This window comes from Benincasa hispida, unplaced genomic scaffold (assembly GCF_009727055.1).
Source record: "Benincasa hispida cultivar B227 unplaced genomic scaffold, ASM972705v1 Contig699, whole genome shotgun sequence".
Classification (NCBI taxonomy): Eukaryota; Viridiplantae; Streptophyta; class Magnoliopsida; order Cucurbitales; family Cucurbitaceae; genus Benincasa; species Benincasa hispida.
Window position 1 is genome coordinate 79 of NW_024065042.1, and position 21,380 is coordinate 21,458.

At 35.7% G+C, this 21,380-nt stretch overlaps 1 protein-coding gene across 1 annotated transcript; it reads right to left on the reverse strand.

The window, feature by feature from the left end:
* Positions 1-13,384: 13,384 nt before the first annotated feature.
* LOC120069941 (replication factor C subunit 3) lies at positions 13,385-19,368 on the reverse strand. Its single transcript, XM_039021784.1, has 9 exons — positions 19,327-19,368; positions 19,153-19,213; positions 18,538-18,798; positions 18,130-18,311; positions 16,292-16,428; positions 16,066-16,164; positions 14,984-15,053; positions 14,837-14,911; positions 13,385-13,569 (listed from the first exon to the last, which is right to left on the reverse strand). Exons 1-9 carry the CDS (start codon positions 19,366-19,368, stop codon positions 13,501-13,503), a joined length of 996 nt encoding a protein of 331 aa, XP_038877712.1. The 3' UTR covers positions 13,385-13,500.
* Positions 19,369-21,380: the final 2,012 nt, after the last annotated feature.

A 21,380-nucleotide genomic window follows, 5' to 3' on the forward strand; every position in this document is an offset into this window, starting at 1 on the left:
CAAAAATAGACAGTTTAGCTGCACATTTCCCAGATCAGAGACTAAACCATTCTAAGATGACACAAATCTTCATGAGACACATCTCTTAGCAGCACAGATACTCCTCTCTAAAATAGGGATAAAAGAGAAGATAATTCCTCACTTTCTAATCATAAAAATTCATCCTGGATAAACTATAAACAGTTCAAAATGAGATAAAAGTTCTCATCCTTACGAGTAAATTCATCCTTTATAACTTGACTACCAACTTTCAAATTAGCAACCCTAAAAGGACGATTTTATGGTTGAAAATAACACAGGCGCAACCCTACCGCCGCTGCTCCACCATACAGCAGCCACACCCACTACCGCCTAACAAAACAACACAAACCGTGCCCGCTCACGCCAAAAAATAAAATAAAATATAAAAAAAATAAATCACAAAAAATTACGTCCCTCCTTGAATTGTCTCAGCAACAGCTTGTAATTACGTCTCTACATTCTTATTTATGTTTATTTCAATTAAAAATCGAAAGTGTTCTCAACCACTTTCAATGCCAGAAGAAAGATCTAACAACAAAAAATCTCAATCACTTCATGATGTGTTTAATTCAAAATATGGGTTTATGATCAAATGCAAAATGGTTAACTCTCAAGAACTCTGACATGCACTAAAATATATAGAGATTGAAAAAACAGGAGTTGTAATGCCATTACTTATTAATAATGTACAAAGTACAGGTTAAAGAGAAAAAAAGGGGGGGGGAGGGAAAAAAAATTTGGGGCCAACCAAATAGGTAAACAAATGAAAGGGCAAAGGTTTTTTCTCTCTTTATACTTCCTCTTTTCATGATCAGAAGACAAAGAATTAGAACAAAACTTCCCTTTTTTCTTACTTTTTTTGGAGAATAAGGAAAAAAAATAATAATGAACTACCTCAAGAAAAAGGAAGAATGTGAAGGTTTGAAAGATGCTTTATAAAGTTAATCACCAAAAAAAATGACTCAGGGTAATATGAGCTAGACTTCTCATCTACAGGTCGAAAGTCTTTTGATTACCACACTACAATTATAATAAAAGTTATAATCACCAAGGTAACCATATGTAACATGATAGTTCTCAGTAAGGATTATAGTGCCAGTCAAATTGACAAGAGATTATACACATTAAACTTCGTGGGATTAACAGACAAATCTCTGTGCAGGAGTATTAATTTAAAGAAAAATAATCAATTTTAGAAAGTATTCTATTGGAATTCATATCAGATTTTGATCCTGAGATCAACAAGAGGAGAACAGATCTCACCAGCAGAGTGACATCTGTCTCTTAGATGAGTTTGAAAACAAAAAATTAGATTATCTCTACAACATTGTTAGAGAGGAACTAAATGCAATAGTTAATTTATTTAGGTGTGTCTCTCCAGATGTGTTCCCTATAATCCTTGATTCTCTGGAAGAAAAAAAAAAAAAAAAAAAAAAAAAAGAAAAAAAAAAAAAAAAAAATGATGTGAATGTTTGTATGAACAGTTTTTGCTGATAGTCGTTTGAAAAAGAAAGCTAAACTCTTGGAAGAGTGTCATGATTAAAAATAATAATCTGTAGCATCTTTTAGTCAGAAAGAAATAAAGAACTTATAGAAGAAACAGAGTTCTTTCTGTTAAGTATGTGTTATTTCTGTATCTTCTAATTTATCTATTTTATTTGTTGGTCTTAAGGGAGAGGAAAAAAAAAAAATTTTTTCTTTCAAGAATACGCTATCATCTATTTTTACTCAGAAATTGTATTTGCCATGCCTATGGTGGGATTGCCTCTAACCACTTTGGCCTCTATTCAAGATTGTTTTCTTTTGTTTGTTTTTATTGAATATATAGGTTTCGTTTCTTATTAAATAAATACTTATTAATTAATTACTTAAAATCAACTATTACTCATGGAAAAAGGTCCTTCTAGTAGACGTTTTAAGTTCGGCCCTCATTCGAGCATTAATTTCTGAAAAACTTTGGGGGTGAGCGAAACGGTTGTGCATTTCAAGTATTCTTTTTGATCGCTTTATGGAATTCAAACACCTTTTTGCCCAATTATAGCTTATATATTTAATCTCCAATTGGAGCGTTAACATTGTATCACACAATAAGTGCTTCACTTCATCATTAATTGGAAATTGCTTCTTTTACCAGACGAGAGAGAGAGTCTTTCATGAGAGAATCAAGTGTAAAGAGTAAGAATTGGGGGCTATTATGACTACATACATACACAGGCATAAAAACAATATTGGCTAAATAACGAGAATACCAACCTAAAGAAAAAGCAACTGTATGTGAAACAAAAGCGGGAACGTAAATGACTTTGGGAAAGTAATATATATTAATCAAGACATACAAAATCCAGGAAACATCTCTAGTTTTTGATAAAGGAGCAAACGGGTGCCAGTAAACTAATCTTGGTAACCATATTGGCAAGCATTTTTTCAAGAGTATTAGTAACAACCGAAAAGGGCTAACTAGATTAAAGCTTTCTAACCGTGCTTTATGCCATTGAAACTCAACGAGATTCCCAGATCCTTAACTATCTTGCTTCCTTTTAAGTTTCGCTATTGAGTGATTCATTCAGCCATTTTGCATTGTATTGCCCGAAGAGGGATCATTTAGGTCCCACTGCATGGACAGAACACGCAATTTGACATCACTCAACGCAAGAATAACTTCCGCATGAGAATAGAAAAAAGGGAAAAACTCATAACAAACAAAGAAACCTTTGGAACAGGGCTCATTGCTCCATCCATAGTCTTCACTATTCCATGTAGAGTATTTAAACAAACTAAAGCCTCAACATCACTATTACCGCCAGCACGTCTAAACCTCGTGCTCATACGTACTCTTTCTGTTTCATTCTCCTACTTAACACGCTCTCAATATAGTAGACAAGACATTAGGAAGCTTTTTTTTTAAAATCGGATCATATTGTACTTAATCTTGGGTATTTAAAGCTCGATTATGAAATAAAAATGACATTGACACTAATTTTACAATAGGAACTGAGAAGCAGAAAGGCAACTAGGTTAAATAGACTTACGTGTTGTTCCAGTCAGTCATATGCTTCTTGACAAGATGTGTCCATTTTAGTTCTCCCACTACGACCAAAGTGCTTGACTTGCATAACCGGTCGGTCAATATTGTCTTGTCATCTTATCTTCTCCAGTTTGGAGAAGAGAAATCGACGATGGAAAAATAGAATCAGATTCCAGCGGTTTTCCAGCATTATCATCAGCATCTTTCCTGGAAGAACGCACACCTTTGTGGTAATATTTTCGTTCATAAAACTCCAGCTCCTGCTTAGGGTGGTAGATTCAAGTTTCGGATCTTTTCCTCTCGCACTCTACTCCTTCTCTTCCTCAGTAGTATTTCCTCACCTTCTCAATCTCCTCCTCTCCTTCAACATTGATCTTCGGAGTTCTCTATCGACGCTTGATCCTAGCCAATCTCTCTAATATTCCAAGCCTCATAATTCTTTTGCTTCATTAATTTCTCATCAGTATCCACATCTGCAATATTTGGCCCCAATTTCCAGAATATCTTCTGGATCTCTTTCATCCTTTCTAATTCCTCAACCACAATGTGCTCTGTCCATCTGCCATTCCTTTCCATTCAAATTCCTTTTCTCAATTTTCCTCAAGGATGACCTTTCTCCTCTTCAAATGAACGTTCCTGTCAGCAAATAGTTTCTCTCCTCTGGATTAGGAAAAACAAATATTGGCCTAAGTCACCATTGCTATCCCAGTCAGGTTCATGTCTGAGTCAGTTCATACTAGATCCTCTTCATTCCTTCTTCACTCTGTTTTCTCCTCCTCTTACTTCTTCAGCGAAATGCAGCTTCTATAACTTAGTTCCTTTTGTCGCAACTTTCCTGATCTTCTGATCTTCTTTCTCCAAAGCCTCCCTCGTCTCCTCTTTCCTCTGCATCTTAATCCTCTGCTTCGAGTTTTCCTCTTCAACTGTGGTCGAAACAATCTCCGCCTTGCGAATACGTCATGATCAGCGTCTAATCTCTTTCCTGATGTATCTTCCTAGCTCTCGGAGACGCGCAAAACCGTAGGGTCATCCTTCCTTAGATAGATTCTGAATATTCCTAGACTTGAAATGCTGTTCTCAAGTGGCTGCTGCCCTGGCCATCGCTAATATCGCATCTCATCAGCGATTCATCGCCACTCGGAGCCATTTCCAGGCCAGTAAACCTCTTATAACTTTGTTTTGTCCATTTTACCTCTAAGTTTATCCCTAGTACAGCAATTACAGTATCACTAACCCCCAGCGCCGTGACAGCATGTTATACAAGCTAAAGTTTCCAGAAACAAAATATACACAATAACAGAAAACTTTCTCACTCAATTCAACTTAAGAATTCAATGGGATGAAAGCTAACCTTGAAACCAACAATGAAATAAGGTCAGAGTTTAAACCAATAGCAGCTCTCCTCGGAAGCGTCACAAACTAAACCCTCAGTCACTTTATGAATCAATAAATCCAGCGTTTACAAGGCACCTCCTAACCAATAAATAAAATTACAAAAAAATACACATTCAAAATAGTTAAATTAACACACGAATAGATTCTAACACAAAATAAACCAACCCTTATACAATACAACGATCTCACCTCCTTTATTTCATACACGAAACTCGAACAGGACACAGGATAAAAAAAAAGCCCTATTGCATTTCATTAAACGCACGTCGAAAATCAAAAAGGGGAAGGAATAAAAACTTTGGGAATGTACAGCCGGGAATAGTCCAAATATTTAAGAGTATTACCTTCAATTTTGTTTCTGAACCTTAGCTATATAATGTATAATGGAGTATTAGACTTAAAAGTATCAAACCTAGGATGGAAAACTGAAAAAATATTTTGATCGTAGTTCAACGACGATAGAATACGGTGGGCAGAGAGAATATGGCGGAGCGAGTATTGAGCAAGCAGGATCGGATCTCTGAAAATCAGATAATCTGTTTGAAAATTTTTGAGAATCGGTGAAGTGGGAGATGAGAGGAATAGCCTTTTGAACATTCTTGTAACGTTATTTGGGCTTTTAAACCATTGTCAAAATTCTTACTTCGTCGGTATATGACGGACCTATCGATATTCTAAAATTTTCAATATGGGATGAATTGAACAGAAAAATTATTTAGTACTTATGATCTCTTATAGGTGGATCCGTAGATCTGAAGGATAATGGATTTGATTTTTCTTCCTCCTTTAGCTCAATTTGGTAGGTTTATTAATAACATATGAAGATATAGATCAACAGGAAGATGATGGCCCCTCTCGAAAAGTAGGTATACACTCCTAACCCACTGTAGACTTACACATTAGACCTTGCCAACTGTACCCTCTTTCTGTGAGATGTTAGTCTTGTTGTATCGCTTGGTGAGTGAACTCCACGTGGTTTGTACTTGATAAAAAACGGTGGCAATCTATATCGATAGTTTCTAGTTCCAGCCTGAGAAGGAAAAACAAAAAATAGCAAGGGCGTAGAAATAGAGAGAGAAAGAGATGATGAGAGAATATAGAGTATGAAACAGCCAAAAAACAGCTTCAACAATTAAAGATTTATGCTATTCCTACAATATTCAGAAGTAGTAACAGGAAAAACTGATAACTAAAAATCTCTATCCCCACAATCTGAATTCAATCTTTCCAAGGCATCTGGAAAGAGACTATCACTACCATTTGTTTTTTGTTTTCCTTTTGTAAAAGAACGCCTATACACACACACACCCCTTTCACCTATAAATTTTTTGCTCAACTATCTACTCCTCTACCAAAACTTTCAAAACCCAAGCCATTTTTTTTAAAACTTATCATTATTCTTGTTTTTTCTTTTTACCATTGTAAGAAAATCGAGCAAAAACAATGCTTAAATTTTCAAAATCAAATTGGTTTACCAAATGGGCTTTAAACAACCGAAACTTACATCAACTTTCCACGTTTTTGTTCTCCACCTTCACCTGCAGCCAAAGGCAAGAGATGATAAATACAAGAAACAGTCAGAGAAAAACAAACTAATCACACAATTCTCCCAGGAATAAAAAGCACAAAAACAAAAGTAAGGCCTTACTTTCTCCGCACTGGCTCCGACATCTGCCGGATGAGGGCCATGACTAGAGGTTTCTTTCCGGAACCGGACGGGCCATAGTAAGAGCAAATGAGGGCAGTCCTGTTCTGGTAACCATAGGAAGAATATTTACGGAAAACCCACAGTCAAAATCGCCGAATGGAGTGTGAATTCATGAATGCAAGAAAAAGAAATAGCGAATTTCGGTTACCAATTTCTTAGATTGTGATGCTACGTCTGGTGAACTGTGATCTGGTCTAGGGTTTTAGGCGATACTTGTCGACCCACACATCTTCTTCGGCCTTTGGACAAAGAGAAAGAAGTAAGTGGTGTTGAAGAAGAGAAAGGCTTGAAAATGGCGGGAAAAGGAAACAGAAACGATGGAGTTGATGCAGAATGGGAAAAGAGAGCCCCAGCTGGGAGTAGGGTGTGGACTGTCAACTATTGACAGAAATGGCTTCATAAAATATGATTGTGAAAATATGCTCCTAAAAATGAATACCGAAGTACATTTTGAAATATGTTATTTTTTAAATGAAAACTTATCACGTTGTTTAAATTCATAAGAATAGGTTTGGTGACTGATTGACCCACCAAAATTTAGTAAAATATATCAATTTTCTTTCTAGACGATTTTTTTATGCACCACGAGATTTGCTTAATGTTTACATTAGTCTCTCAATCTATGAAAAATTTTAATGCGTTTACGATTTTTCTCCCAAATTTGGTTATCTTTACTAATATTATATCAAATTATTACCTGATTTTTTAAAATTATTTAGCAGATTTATGTTTTCATATTTATATTTGAATTTTTCACAATTCCAAATTGGTTTCTCAAGTATCAAAATAAAATTTCCCAAATTTTGATTTAACATTTTTCTTAAATACTTTCTGAAAATCAAATTTTGCAAAATTCGGGTAAGATTTGGGATATATCATATAGAATGCTCGGCTTCTGCACTAAAAAAAAACTTCAATACTATCAACATTTTGATTGTTAAATCATGCCCGAAATTTTCCAAGAAAGTCAAATATATAGAATTTCCTGGTGTTATTTTGCCAAAATTAACACCTAAGATGCCACGTGAATTTTTCAAACGTATATGTCAATCTTCTAAAATCTTATTTTCAACTCTTATTTTCTTCTTCGAGTTTCCTCTTTCAATTATTCCTAAATCTGTATATAACTCTTGCAAATCTTACCTCCAATATTTAGTTTTACAAAGAATTTCAAAATGGCATTTCATTCTAATTATTCTAATTTAATTTACCAAGTACCTTTTCAAAATTCTTCAGAATTGTTGTTAATATGTTAGTAGTGTGCATTTTTTAATTATGGGAAAGATTTGGGAAGATTAACGTATGTAATCTGGGCAAGAATGTAGTGGAGACAAGACTCCAAAAACAATTGATTAAGTTAAAAAAATAAAAACTTTGTAAGGTGGTCTCATCAAGATGGACCCAAAAAAGATCTAATTTAAACGAATTTTCAAGAAGCCGTACTAGTTTTCGAAAGTTTTAAGGTGTTTATGTACATATTTTCCTGCTTAAAATTAATGAAATGTGTTAAAAGGCATCCAGACGTTCATAAAATATTTTTACCAGTTTTACCCGTGGCAAGCACAAGATAGGCCCTATTATTCGCGAAGGGTTTGAAAGATCATACTCATTATTTCTAGGTGTATTTTGAACAAGATTCATTTTTATATAATTAGATTTAAAGATTAATTATTTGGATAACTTTGGTTTTTGGGAACTATTTAAAAAGTTTAAGATACATTTTTTAAAATTAATCACTTAAAATCTATCTACTATTATTATCATTGATTTTATAATCTTTTCCCCAACTTGTTTGGCCTCCCGATTTGGACCGAGCTAACTCAGGAGATTTACGAACACTCTAAAAAAAAGGAAAAGAAGTTGATGATAAAATATGAGGATTCCAATTTAATTGAAGGATGGAGGAGAATGGATTAAATTAATAAAAAAAAAAAAATCGTTAAAGAAAAAGAGGTGGAGGCGGCCTGTATTTGATGGTGATTGAAAAAAACTAATTGCTTGCTGGCGAGCTGGCGTGTGAATTGAAAGGTTCAAGCAAGTATACTGGGGGTTTGCATGACCTAAATTATAAACACTTTATTTAGTAATAAATCACTTAAACATGTATACGGAGAAATTTATACAGTGTCACGTTAATAGACAGACTTGATTGACTTGGTCATTTGAATCTTTAAAAAAGTGAGAAAGTGGGATGGAGAGCAGAGAAGGTAAAGAGAGCGAGATTTTAAAGAGAGCAAGATTCTTAATGAGAAAGTGGGAGAATAAGCGAAGCTATTGTAGAGAGCAAATTTTGGAGCGAGAAAAACTGTGAGAGAGCGGAAGATTAGAGGGAGGGAGATTGTATTAAAAGCAACACGAAAAATTTTATGGTATGTGCAATAAAACCGAAACTACTAAATTTAATATACGTTAAGTATCAATACCTCTTCAACAAAAATTTGCTTCAAGAATTACATTAAGTGCCAAGCACAACTTCTCATAAAAGACGTAATGGCATAAGAAATAAGGGCCAGTCCAATACTAGTCTCGATCATTCTTGATTCAGCATTTCCCGCAATCTTACAGCTGTTTTACTAACTAAATCAGATGGATTTTTGACGGAGTCTGCTGAAACAATAGCACTTTTCACTTGACCTGCTTACACAAAACCATAGTATTTTTCCTATTACAATTTTTGTGTTGTGTTTTTCCCCTGAATGATGGCGTCGAGAAAATGAAGAATTGTGATGGAACGATACCACTCACCTTAACGAATTCACGATAAACCCATTGGTCATCCCTAACGCAAGCTTACGTTCATAAAACTGCAGGAAGTCGATTTCTAACGGCAACATTTTAGAATTCATACGTTTTTTGAGAGCTGGGTCATTAATTATAAAGGTGCTTGTGAAAAGATCATCTGGTACAAAGATCTCTAAAACCATACAGATTTGAATTCTAACTTTCTTCGCCACCATAAGACCAAAAATTGTAAATATTAGTAAGAAACATAGCCAATTAGCTCAACATGGGCCGTTGGCCTTTCCAATTTTATCTGTCATGTTAGATTCGAGTTCAAATCCCTCAAGCTGCTTCAAGTTCGCCTAATAGAAAAAAGGCCGGAAAGAGGAATGAACAGAGTTACCATACAACAATGCCTGAAGAAGATCTATGATAAAATAACACCAGATTGACCTTGATTCAACGTCGCACCAAATCTTTAACTTACAATTGGTTTCTTGAGATGAACCGAGACAGGCCTAAACTTCAAGGTCTCACTTTTCCTTCTCTTAGCCGAATGTTGAAATTTGAGGATAATGTCCTTGTATATGCGCCTCATGAACTTTGCCACAAAAAGCTGTCATTATCCAGACCAAAAGAGATAGTGGTCAAAAATTTGTGTGAGAGAAGAATTTTGGCCTCTTTCCAGATGAGTATATTGAACTTGAAGAACAGGAAATCTTCTTACCAAATGTTAGAACAAGAGTCAAATACATGATATTAAAAGCATGTTACTATCATAGGTCTCAAAACCTCACTTGCTTCTTAAAGTTGCATGAAAACATTTCTTTATTTTCGGCTGAACATGGATAGCCAACATTTGCAAATTATTGAATTGTTTTTGATAGTAATCTTACTTGCAACGGATTAAAGTTCTTTACAATGAAATAAAGATCGTGGTCTAAATAATAAGAACTGGAGGAAAAAGAAAAACATAGATAGTTATATTTTCGTGTCAAAATACTGGTGTATTAATTAAACATTTTGAAAGCACAGTTAAAAAAGAGTTAGTTTTAAAAATAGAGTTAGTCGTTATTTAGCACGTATAAACATTTTCCCTGATAAATAAAAGCACCCCTCGCTTCATTTGGGAGAGATTCCATTTGATTTTAAAAAAGCTAGGAGTTGGGTTTACACAATAGTGGCTATTCAGAAACACATCCCTCGGGGGAATTAGGCAGCGATAGAAAAAACGGTCCCATCCAAGAGGAGGAGATTGAATGCCTCCAGGTTAGACAAGAGGTGAAAGACATTTCGCCCTCTTTAAGAACACCACGAAGACCGTTTGCTGTCCGTTGGAAAGCCACGTTGGAGGGGAATTCAAGGCTCGTTAAATAATTGGAAGAAATAGTACGAGGCTCGTGGAAAAGGAATGGATGCTAATGGTGGCTCCGCCCAAGTTGATTTGAAGAAGACACCGACATTTTCAATCAAACAATTGGGGAAAAAGGAAAGCTGAGAGCTAGAGGGCCAAGAAATTTTTAGTTCCAGCAGAAACTCATCAAGCAAAACAGTCCAAGAATTCATAGGCTTCTCCAAGAAAATCAAAAAAGACGTCATATATGCAAGAAAGGCATCAGAATTCCCAAAATTTGGAATCTTCCTCGAGTGTGGAAGATGATCTACTTTTTGATTGCAGAAAGAGCCCGAGAAGGAAGATATTGAATGCTAAAGGGGATCCTTATGGACTTTCACAAATGAAAGATACGACTTACCGTATTTACAATGGTAAGCATGAGCATTGAGGACATTTTCATCTGAATTGGTCGAGAAACACGGACATTACTTATTTGATATACTTAATACGCCAATCAACAAGAGGTCCGAAAAAGGTACTGTTTAGTAGCTTTTCGTTGAAACAGGAGGTGCGATTCCGCATGGTGGGATCAATTGAGTGAAGCCAAACGACATGGCACAGTGGCTATTTCGAGACTAGTGGGAGAAAATGAGAAGTTGATGAAAGGCGAGTAGTTATCTCCCTTCCAAATTACGAGCATATCATGTGTAAACCAGTGTTAAAATGTAAACTACAGGCCTCTTGCGGCGAGTAGCTGATTCATACGTGGAGGAGTTCCCATCGTTTGGGGCAGAGAACCAACTTTGGCTGAAAATGAACAACACATGATTGCACGCTTCATTGGTGTCGGGTGAGAATGGACATCCAAAGAGAAGGTAAAACTCCAACAATTCAATTTGTTGGCCGATAAGTGATTGCTTTTGCTGAAACAGTGGAAGAACTCAATGAAAGTTCGCTTCAAGAAAGCTTAAAAAAAAAGACCCATGGGAAGCCTTCACAAGTAGGAGAAGTGAATTCTCATTTCAGAGCTTGCTAACACACCATCATCCACATCCCTGACAAAGAAAGGAGAAAGGAAAAGTCTTTGGGTGAGGCCGTGGAAAAGAACTCTAAAGCTGCCAACAAGAGGAAATCCCAAAATCACTTACAATTGGCCCTTTAACATTCGGGCAAATGCTTTCGATGCAACCAAGCTGGTCATTTGTCCAATGAATTCCCTCAAAGAAAGAGGGTAGCCTATTTGGAAGAGGACGAAGAAGCTCTGACTGAGCACAGTGAAGAAGTTGAAGAAGAAACAGAGCTTATTGAACCGGATGATGGAGATAGAGTATCTTGTGTTCTCCAAAGGATGTTAATCGCTCCCAAAGGAGATTCAAACCCCCAATGACATTGCCTCTTTAAGATACGATGCACGATTAATGACAAGGTGTGCAATATCATCATTGATAGTGGAAGCAGTGATAACTTTGTCGTGGCAGCCTTGAATCTCAAGGTGGAAGCTCATCCAAATTCTTATAATTATAAAAGATAGGTTGGGTGAAAAAAAAACGGAGAGGCACAAGTGAATGAAATATGTACCATCTCCCTTTCAATTAGCAGTAGTTATAAAAACCAAATAATGTATGATCTGCTTGAAATGGTTGTTTGTCATATACTCTTGGGAAGACCATGACACAAGTGAATGAAATATGTACCATCCCCAGTTATAAAACCAAAATAATGTGTGATATGCATGCTCGGTGGATTTCATTTATACAAAGATTTGAATTCGTGATCAAACATCAATCTAGAAAGGAGAATAAGGTTGTTGATGCTCTTAGTCGAAAGAGTCTGATTCTAACTACACTAGCTACCGAAGTGATTGCATTTTCTCACCTAACAAAATTGTATGAAGATGATCGAGATTTTGACCATATTTGGTACAAGGGTACTCACTTCCTAAATGCTGAAGCCTTCCACATTGTGGACGACTTCTTATTCAAAGGAGAACAACTGTGTATCCCTTACACATCTCTTTGAGAAGCCCTCCTGAAAGATACACATTCCGAAGGCCTAGCAGAGCATTTTGGCCCAGACAAAACATTTGAATTAGTAGCTAAACGGTTCTATTGGCCACAGTTTCGAAATGATGTCAATAATTTCTCTAAAAGGTGTGTTTGTTTGCCAGAAAGCCAAAGGAACCTCTACAAATGCCAAACTATATACTCCATTACCAATCACTACAACCATTTGGGAAGACCTATCGGTTGATTTTGTTCTCGGTCTACCCAAAACACAAAAAGGGTATGATGCAATCATGGTGGTAGTGGATCGTTTCAGCAAAATGGCCTATTTTCTAGCATGCAAGAAAATGAGTGATGCAGTCTATATTGCTAACATCTTCTTTAGAAAGGTAGTTTGTCTTCATAGAGTACCTAAATCAATCGTCTCAGATAGGGACGTGAAATTCCTTAGTCATTTTTGGCGTACTTTGTGAAAGAAGTTTGACACTAGCTTGAAATTTAGCACCACTTCACATCCACAAACTGACGGCCAAACAGAAGTCACCAATAGAACCTTGGGAAATCTTGTACGATGCATAAGTGGATCGAGATCAAAGAAATGGGATTTGTCCCTTGCTCAAGCGGAGTTTTCCTTTTATAACATGAAGAATAGATCAACAGGAAGATGCCCCTTCAAAGTAGTATACACTCAACCTCCTAGACTCACATTAGACCTTGCCAACTTACCCTCTTGTGTGGATGTTAGTCTTGAACCTGAAAGTATGATTGAAAGAATAGAAGAATTGCACCGAGAAGTACAAAACCATTTAGAAAGGACCACAAAATCTTCAAGGAAACTAAAGACAAATCAAGAAGAGAAGTCAATTTCAAAGAGGGAGACCTTCTAATGATCCACTTGGAAAACGGAAGCCTTTTAAAATCCTACAAAGATATGGTTCTAATGCTTATCGCATTGAGCTACCACTTGACCTTCACATCAATTAAGTTTTCAATGTAGTGATTTGAAACCCTATTTTTCTCTGATGAATTCCAGCAAGCGTCCTGATAGCCTCGAGGTCGAGTTTGAATTTTAGGGAGGAGGAATTTGGTGTATTGAGAAACATTTGTAAGCAAGTTAGAAGAAGAGTTAGTTGAAAAATAGTTAGTTACATGTTAGTTAGCTGTTATTCAACACATGTGAAACATTTTTCCTATAAATAAAGCACCTCTCACTCATTTGAGGAGAGATTCAATTTGATTAAAAAAAAAAAAAAACTAGAGTTTGGTTTACACCAAGGACAGTTACTCTGAGCTATGTGTATATAATACATTTACCTTCAATGTGAAAGATGGCTTTCTGTCCAAGGCGCATCCTGTGTTCCTGGAAAAAGATTTAACCAAAGATGAGAAATGAAACTGAACAAAAGGTGAAACTTTCTGCAGCCATGTTTCATCTGTGATATCATACTGGTGATTCAATGCATGTAGATATATGACGCACTACAGTATTCACAAAACGATACAAACTTGAATAGGTAATTTGGCCAGACGTCATTAGTAACAAATTGTCTATGGTATAGGAAATTAGAAATGAAGTAAAGTACACAACCAATTTCACTTTTCGGTATTTATTCAATAAATATTAGACAAATTAGAAAATTGAGACATGCGGCGGTTCTGAAAAGCAAATAATTTTTGGCAGCCTCTATTTATTCGGATTCGTCTGGTTCTAAGGCATTGGGGTTCTCCAATTAATCTAGTCCATTTGCTCCTCTCTTCAGTTCTGGTTTTGTGGATGGTTAGTTATTAGTTTTGTTGAAGTAGAAGCTGGCTTTCTCTCCTAACAGTTATCCTCGTCATTTGGCTACTTGTTCTCAGAGTTTCAGTTTCAGTGATATTTGGAGTTTTCGCTTAAAAAGCCAATTTGTTCCATTATGGGTTTTATTTGATTGTATTTGCTTTATTTTTCTAGGCAAGTCCAGCGTAGGGATATATTTGGTTGTATTTGCATTATCTTGCTTCTTATGTCTCATTGTATTTTGAGCATTAACCTGTTTTCATTTCATCAATGAAAAATTTTGTTTCCGTTCAAAAAAAAGTAAAAGAACTATATGCTTGTATATAGTGTAGACATCTAAAATAATGTTGAGATTGAAACATCCCTACAGTTAAAAAAAACATGGTTGAAATTATATAAACTAATAGAACAAGAGGAAGAAAGAATTGAGACGTATTTGGTTAAAATTCTTCACTTCGTTGCTTTTCTCTATATTATATCCATCATAGATCTATAAGTTTGTTTTATTCGATTCTCAGAACCTCTCTGTCCATCAATATTCACTAAGTTGGTGCTTAAAGTACTTTGGAGGAAACACTTGATCGGTGTTTCTTTCAAAAGTAAAGAAAAATATTGCTCAAATATATATCCATATACACTCAGTCTATCTAGTCTAGGATGTAATCCACTAGTTAGTTATGATGGAAAAGTTCGAGAAATTGCAAAACAAGGAAAACTTGGAGAACTGGATATTAGAAAGAGAGGACAAATTATTTTAATGATATTAATATTCCAGTTCCCAGCAAAAGTTCTGATATTGAACAATAAAAAAGGAATGTAAACAAATTGACAGGTCAAAATTTCAGCTTACATAATATGCAGCCCAATGACAGATCTCATGCTTTAGTTCAGCATCCAATTTCTTGAGTAGCTCATAAAGCAGCCTCTGAGTAAGTAGATAATATGAATCTCACATTAAAACAGAAAAAATCAATAGAAAATGAGGAAGAATGCTTACCTTCAATATGATCTCCGGTGGGATACAATTAACCAGTAGCTCGTATAACTTCCCGCGAACCTGGAACAATCTATACCGCAAAAAAGAAGCCCAATTATTTCATATTTCGTACAACTCTCCAACTGATTAATAACAAAAGAATAAGTCAATTAAAAAAGTCATTAGTCCTCTCCATATATGTTTTCTATGAGACAATTGCAATTTCTCCCAATTTCTACAGTTCTTTCTCTGCTTGACAAAAAGAAAACAAAAGTCAAGTACATGTGTTTTTTCTACTTCCATTGAGAAAAACTGAAAGAACACAAGAGACACCAAGAAAAGAGAATAATCCCCAAAATGAGCCACTCTAAAGAAAATGGCTCCAATCAAGCAAGATAACGCCTAATGGATAATTACAAAAGTCCTTACGCACAAAAGCCCAAAGGGGGGTTTGGAACACCAAACTTCCTCCCCATGCTCTACTCCAAAATATACATATCATTTCTCTCCGCCCAAAGACCTCATAACAAAGCACAGATGCCAATTATCCACAAAAACCAGCTTTTTCACGAATGGAGAGATGAAGCACGGGCTCCTTGTGATCAATGCCAAACTCTAGGCCTAACCATCCATCCAAATGACTGAAATAAACAAGTCTAGACTACCGAAGCATAATCACAAGACCACCGAAGATGATCAAGATCCTCATTGCTTCCCTACAAAGGTCAAGGACATGTTGAACAAGGAGTAGGAATCTTCATTTATTAGATTCGTGACCAGAAAAGGTGAAGTATCGACAGGTACTTCTAAGTTCGAATGATGACCAGGAAACTCTACCACCTTCATCCAACCAGACAAAGATCATCATAATCAAAGATACCATCCACAGAAGTTTAAGGATTGTTTATCTTCATGTAATTATTTGTTCATGAAGAATAATTGGGCAGCATATTTTAAGAATCAAAAGCAGATCGAATGACAAATGGTGTGCTAGAGAAGTACCCAACTGAGGGATATGAAGAGAAGCCACACATATATGATATTGAGATGTATGTTATAGTACAGAATACAACAAAAGAAAAGGAGGTACATGAGAGACGTACCTCTTGGGACTCTGCTCCTTCAATATGTCAGATGCTATCTCAGTGATGTACTCCTCCCAATCCATTGGTGGTATTGCCTGGTTACTGACAAAAGGATACCTAACCCAAAAAATAAAATAAATAGACAGCTCAGTCCCAATCCTTCAAGATTGTTTTTCAAGGTAATTTTTTATGATAAGAAGTGACAGAGAAGCTTGGATATGTCAGAAGACTAGTGGAGACTAACTGTTGAACACGACAAGTCTCAAATGATAGTATAGCTCTCCTCAAACTCCGGTTTGATTTTTCTGCAATACGGGAAGCAAATCCAGATGGAAGTTGCAGTCCTTCTTTCTTCCCAATGAACTCCAGTACCTTGACAATCTGGTGAAAGGACGTAACTTTTTTAACAGATTTTAGGTCCAAATTACTATAACAACAGGTTTAAACTATTTCTTATAAAAAAAAAAATAACAGGTTTAAACTATTAACAAATACTTTTTAAGTCTAAGATTTCAGGTAAAAGTAAGTAAGACCATGCCCTGGAACAGGAAATAGGTTTTTCACAGTCCATAACTTGCAAATCAAAAGTCTTAATCCACTAATATATTTTTTTCCTTCTAGTCTAATATCGTTGAGTACACAAATAGGTAGAAAATATTAAATGACAACTAAAGATGGAAAATACTGAGTATAGGCATCACTAGAAAAGGCTTTAAATGGTTTAAGCAGAAGACAAAAAATGAAAATGGCATTGAACTATTGTTTCTTATCCCAAAAGAAAAAACGCCAGTGAACTGTTTGATTTTCTGATAGCAGCATTCGTACCCAGACAAGGTAAGTATTTGAAAAGGCATTCTTTCACCTACTTACATCTAAATATTAAGTTAGACACCCAGAAAATTGTTGCCCATAGACTGCCAGAATAACATATTCAAGAATAATTAGATCAATCTCGACCATGACAAAGAGGGTTTTTTTTAGTAAAAGAAATATTTCATTGATAAATGAAAAATGGAGAAAACCCCAAGCATCAAAAGGTGAAACATTTTATTGATAACTATTAAGCTTTATCTCATCATTTGGATTCTGTCAGATTGTGTTCCTACTCTAATTCTTGGTTATGACCTTTGGATTCTTCTATGGTTTTTACAGTTAAATCTCTTATGGCTGATTTGGTGGATGTAACATTTCATTGATAACAATTAAGCTTTATCTCATCATTTGGATTCTGTGTGTTCCTACTCTGATTCTTGGTTATGACCTTTGGATTCTTCTATGGTTTTTACAGTTAAATCTCTTATGGCTGATTTGGTGGATGTTAGGGAGTCCTGCTTGTCTGATCTCTATTCGTAATTTGGAAAGATTATTTTCCTATGAAGATTAAGATCTTTCTTTGGGAGCTTAGCTGCAGTGCCATCAATACTACTGATCATTTGTAGCGTCATTTTCCTCATATATGTATTTCTCCCTCTTGGTGCCATATGTGTCGCCAACATGCTGAATCCTTAGCTCAATTGTTTTTCAGTGCCCTTTTGCTGCAAATTTTTGGGATATTGTTTTGCCTTCTTTTGGATGGTCTTTTACTTGTCCTAATTCCATATCTGATGCTTTGGCTTCTTTATTGGTGGGTCATCATTTTGGTGGTACGAAGAAGATGGTTTTGGCTGGCTCTTGTGCGTGCTTTTTTCTGGAAGCTGTGGGGCAAAAAGAACAATTGTCTTTTTAATGACTCTTCTTCATCTTTCAACCGTTTTATGGAATTGGTCTTGTTACAGCTTTTACTTAGTGTAAAACAAAGCATCCTTTCAAACATTTCAGCTTATCTTTTTTAGTCAGTAATTGGAGCGATAAAAAGGGTTTTCATGCTTCTATTATTAATATGATATCAGTTTTCAATGGTTGTCTAACTCCAAGTTCTTAGTCGAAGAACAAGTTGAATACAGGTAAAATTTATCACATTGGTTAGCGACATGACATTTTATAATTACATACTTCCAGTCCATCATGTTTACTCAAATTCACACTGAGAACAAAAAGGAAATAAGACAATACAAAAAAAAAAAAAAAAAAAGAACTCCTGACCTGCTCCTCTGTTGGTCCATTTATCCGCACATTTAGGCAGCGAGAACGGATTGCTTCAGTAACTCTTGATGAACTATTGCAGCAAAGAATTAACCTACAGTATGAGCTATATTTCTCCATTGTTCTCCTAAGAGAGTGCTGGGCTTCCCTTGATAGTTTGTCAACGTCATTTAGAACCAAAACTGATATATAAAAAGCACAAAAAATCTCAATATCTTTATAGAGATATGAAGTCTTGAGCATTCAAGCATACTGATAAAAGAAGCTGCCAAACAAGCAATAAAACTACTTAGAACTTGTTTGGCGGTGGCTCATTAACAGTTTTAAGCATTAACCACAAGGAATCAATAAGCTCTCAAGCATGAACAACTTATCAATGTGGTTGGAGGGGACGGGGAAGAATCACACCTTTATGCCCCTTTTTCCCTTTGGAGTCAATTGGTCTGTTTTTTGCCATTTCTTTGATAATCTCTTGAACAATATATCTATCTTGGAAACCTGCATCGCTGGGAGTGAGCTCCACGTGGTTTGTACTTGATAAGGTGGTCAACTCTATATCGATAGTTCTAGTTCCAGCCTGAGAAGAAAAACAAAAAAGGAAGGGCGTACAAATAGAGAGAGAAAGAGATGATGAGAATATAGAGATAAACAGCCAAAAAACAGCTTCAACTAATTAAAATTTATGCTATTCCTACAATATTCAGAAGTAGTAATCATAAAAAACTGATAACTAAAAATCTCTATTCCCCACAATCTGAAATTCAATTGCTTTTCCAAGGCATCTGGAAAGAGGGACATCACTACCATTTGGTTTTTTCGTTTTTCATTTTGTAAAAGAACGCCTATATACACACCACACCCCTTTCACCTTATAAATTTTTTGCTCAACTATCTACTCTCTACCAAAACTTTTCAAAACCCAAGCCATTTTTTTAAAACTTATCATTATCTTTTTTTTTTCTTTTTATCATTGTAAGAAATCGAGCAAAAAACATGCTTAATTTTCAAAAATCAAATGTGTACCAAATGGACTTAAACAACCGAAACTTACATCAACTTCCACGTTTTGTTTCTCCACCTTCACCTGCAGCCAACAGGCAAGAGATGATCAAATACAAGAAACAGTCAGAGAAAACAAAAACTAATCACACAATTCCCCAGAATAAAAGCACAAAAACAAAAAGTAAAAGCCTATACTTTCTCCGCACTGGCTCCGAACATCTGCCGGATGAGGGCCATGACTAGGGTTTTCTTTCGGAAAACGGAGGGCCATAGAAGAGCAAATGAGGGCAGTCCTGTTCGGTAACCTAGGAGAATATTTACGGGAAAACCCACATCAAAATCGCCGATTGAAGTGTGAATTCATGAATGCAAGGAAAAAGAAAATAGCGAAATTCGGTTACAATTTCTTAAGATTCTGTGCTACGTCTTGGTGAACTGTGATCTGGTCTAGGGTTTTTAGGGCGATACTTGTCGACCCACAGCATCTTCTTCGGCCTTTGGACAAAGAGAAAGAAGAAGGGTGTGTGAAAGAGAGAGCAAAGGCTTGAAATGGCGGGAAAAGGAAACAGAAACCGATGGATTGATGAGAATGGGAAAAGAGAGCCCCAGCTGGAGTAGGGTGTGTTGGACTTGTCAACTATTGACAGAAATGGGCTTCATAAAATAATGATTGTGAAATATGCCTAAAAATGAAATACCGAAGTACCATTTTCAATATGTATACTTTTTTTAAATGAATTTTATTCAAATTATTACCTGATTTTAAAAATATTTAGCATGATTTCTGTTTTCACAATTATATTTGAATTTTCACAATTCCAAATTAGTTTTTCAATTATCAAAATAAAATTTTCCAAATTGATTTAACATTTTTAAATTTGTGTGAAAAAATAATAATTTGCGAAATTGGGTAAGATTTGGGATATATATATAGAATCTCGGTGCACTGAGAAAACTCAAATATATCAAATTTTGATGTTAATTATGCCCGAAATTTTACCAAGAAAGTCCAAATATATAGAATTTCGGTGTTATTTTGCCATAATTAACACCAAGATCCACGTGAATTTTTCAAATTATATGTCATCTCTCTAAATCTTATACCAACTCTTATTTCTTCTCGAGTTTCCTCTTGCAATATTTCCTAAAAAGGGTGGAGGCGGCCTGTATTTGATGGGATGAAAAAAAAACAACTAGTTTGTGGCGGGCTGCGTGTGAATGGAAGGTCAAGCAAGTATATGGGGGGTTGATGACCTAAATTATAAACACTTTATTTATTTAATAAAATCTAACTTAAACATGTATATGGAGAAATTTATAGTGTCACTATATAATAGAAGAGACTTGATCGACTTGGTCATTTGAATCTTTAAGCGAGAAAGTGGGAGAGAGCGAGAGTAGAGAGAGCGAGATTTTGATCGAGAAAGTGGGAGAGAGCGAGAATAGAGAGAGCGAGATTTTGAGCGAGAAACTGGGAGAGAGCGAGATTAGAGAGAGCGAGATTTTGAGGGTCTGCTGAAACAATAGCACTTTTCATGGACCTGCTTACAGAAACATCTCCTACAGCCCTAGTAACTTTAGAATTCTGGTCTTCCGCAGTGCCTTTTTTGCGTTTACCAGCTTTTGAAGTTGTCTGTTTCTCTTCAATGATCCACACACACACATACATGGATGAGTTAATAAATGAATGAGGTTAGAATGGACAAACGGATATAGGAAATGTGCCGCAACTAAATCCAAATAAGAAAGACGAGCTACATAAAAGGTTAAAAGTTAAAAGATGTCTAACTATATTCAGATTCAAAGAATGGGATGTTATGAGAATATGGATAAAAAGGCTACCTCTCCTTTCATAATCTTCTGTTTGCAGTGCTTGCAATTAGCACTTGAAGTTTGTTGGAGAGAGCGTGATTTGAGCGAGAAAGTGAGAGCGAGCGAGAGTGGAGAGAGCGAGAGTGTCAGCGAGAAAGTGAAAGAGAGCGAGAATTTGAGCGAGAAACTGAGAGGGAGCGAGATTGTATTAAAAGAAACAAAGAAAAACCTTTTCGTATAGCAAATAAAACCGAAACTACTAATTTAAATATACCTAAGTATCAACTACCTTTCAACAAAATTTGTTCAAGAATTACCATAAGATGCAAGCACAACTTTCATAAAAGAGTAATGCATAGAAAAAGGGCAAGTCCAATACTAGTCTCGATCATTTGATTCAAGCATTTCCCGCAACTCTACAGCTGTTTACTAACTAA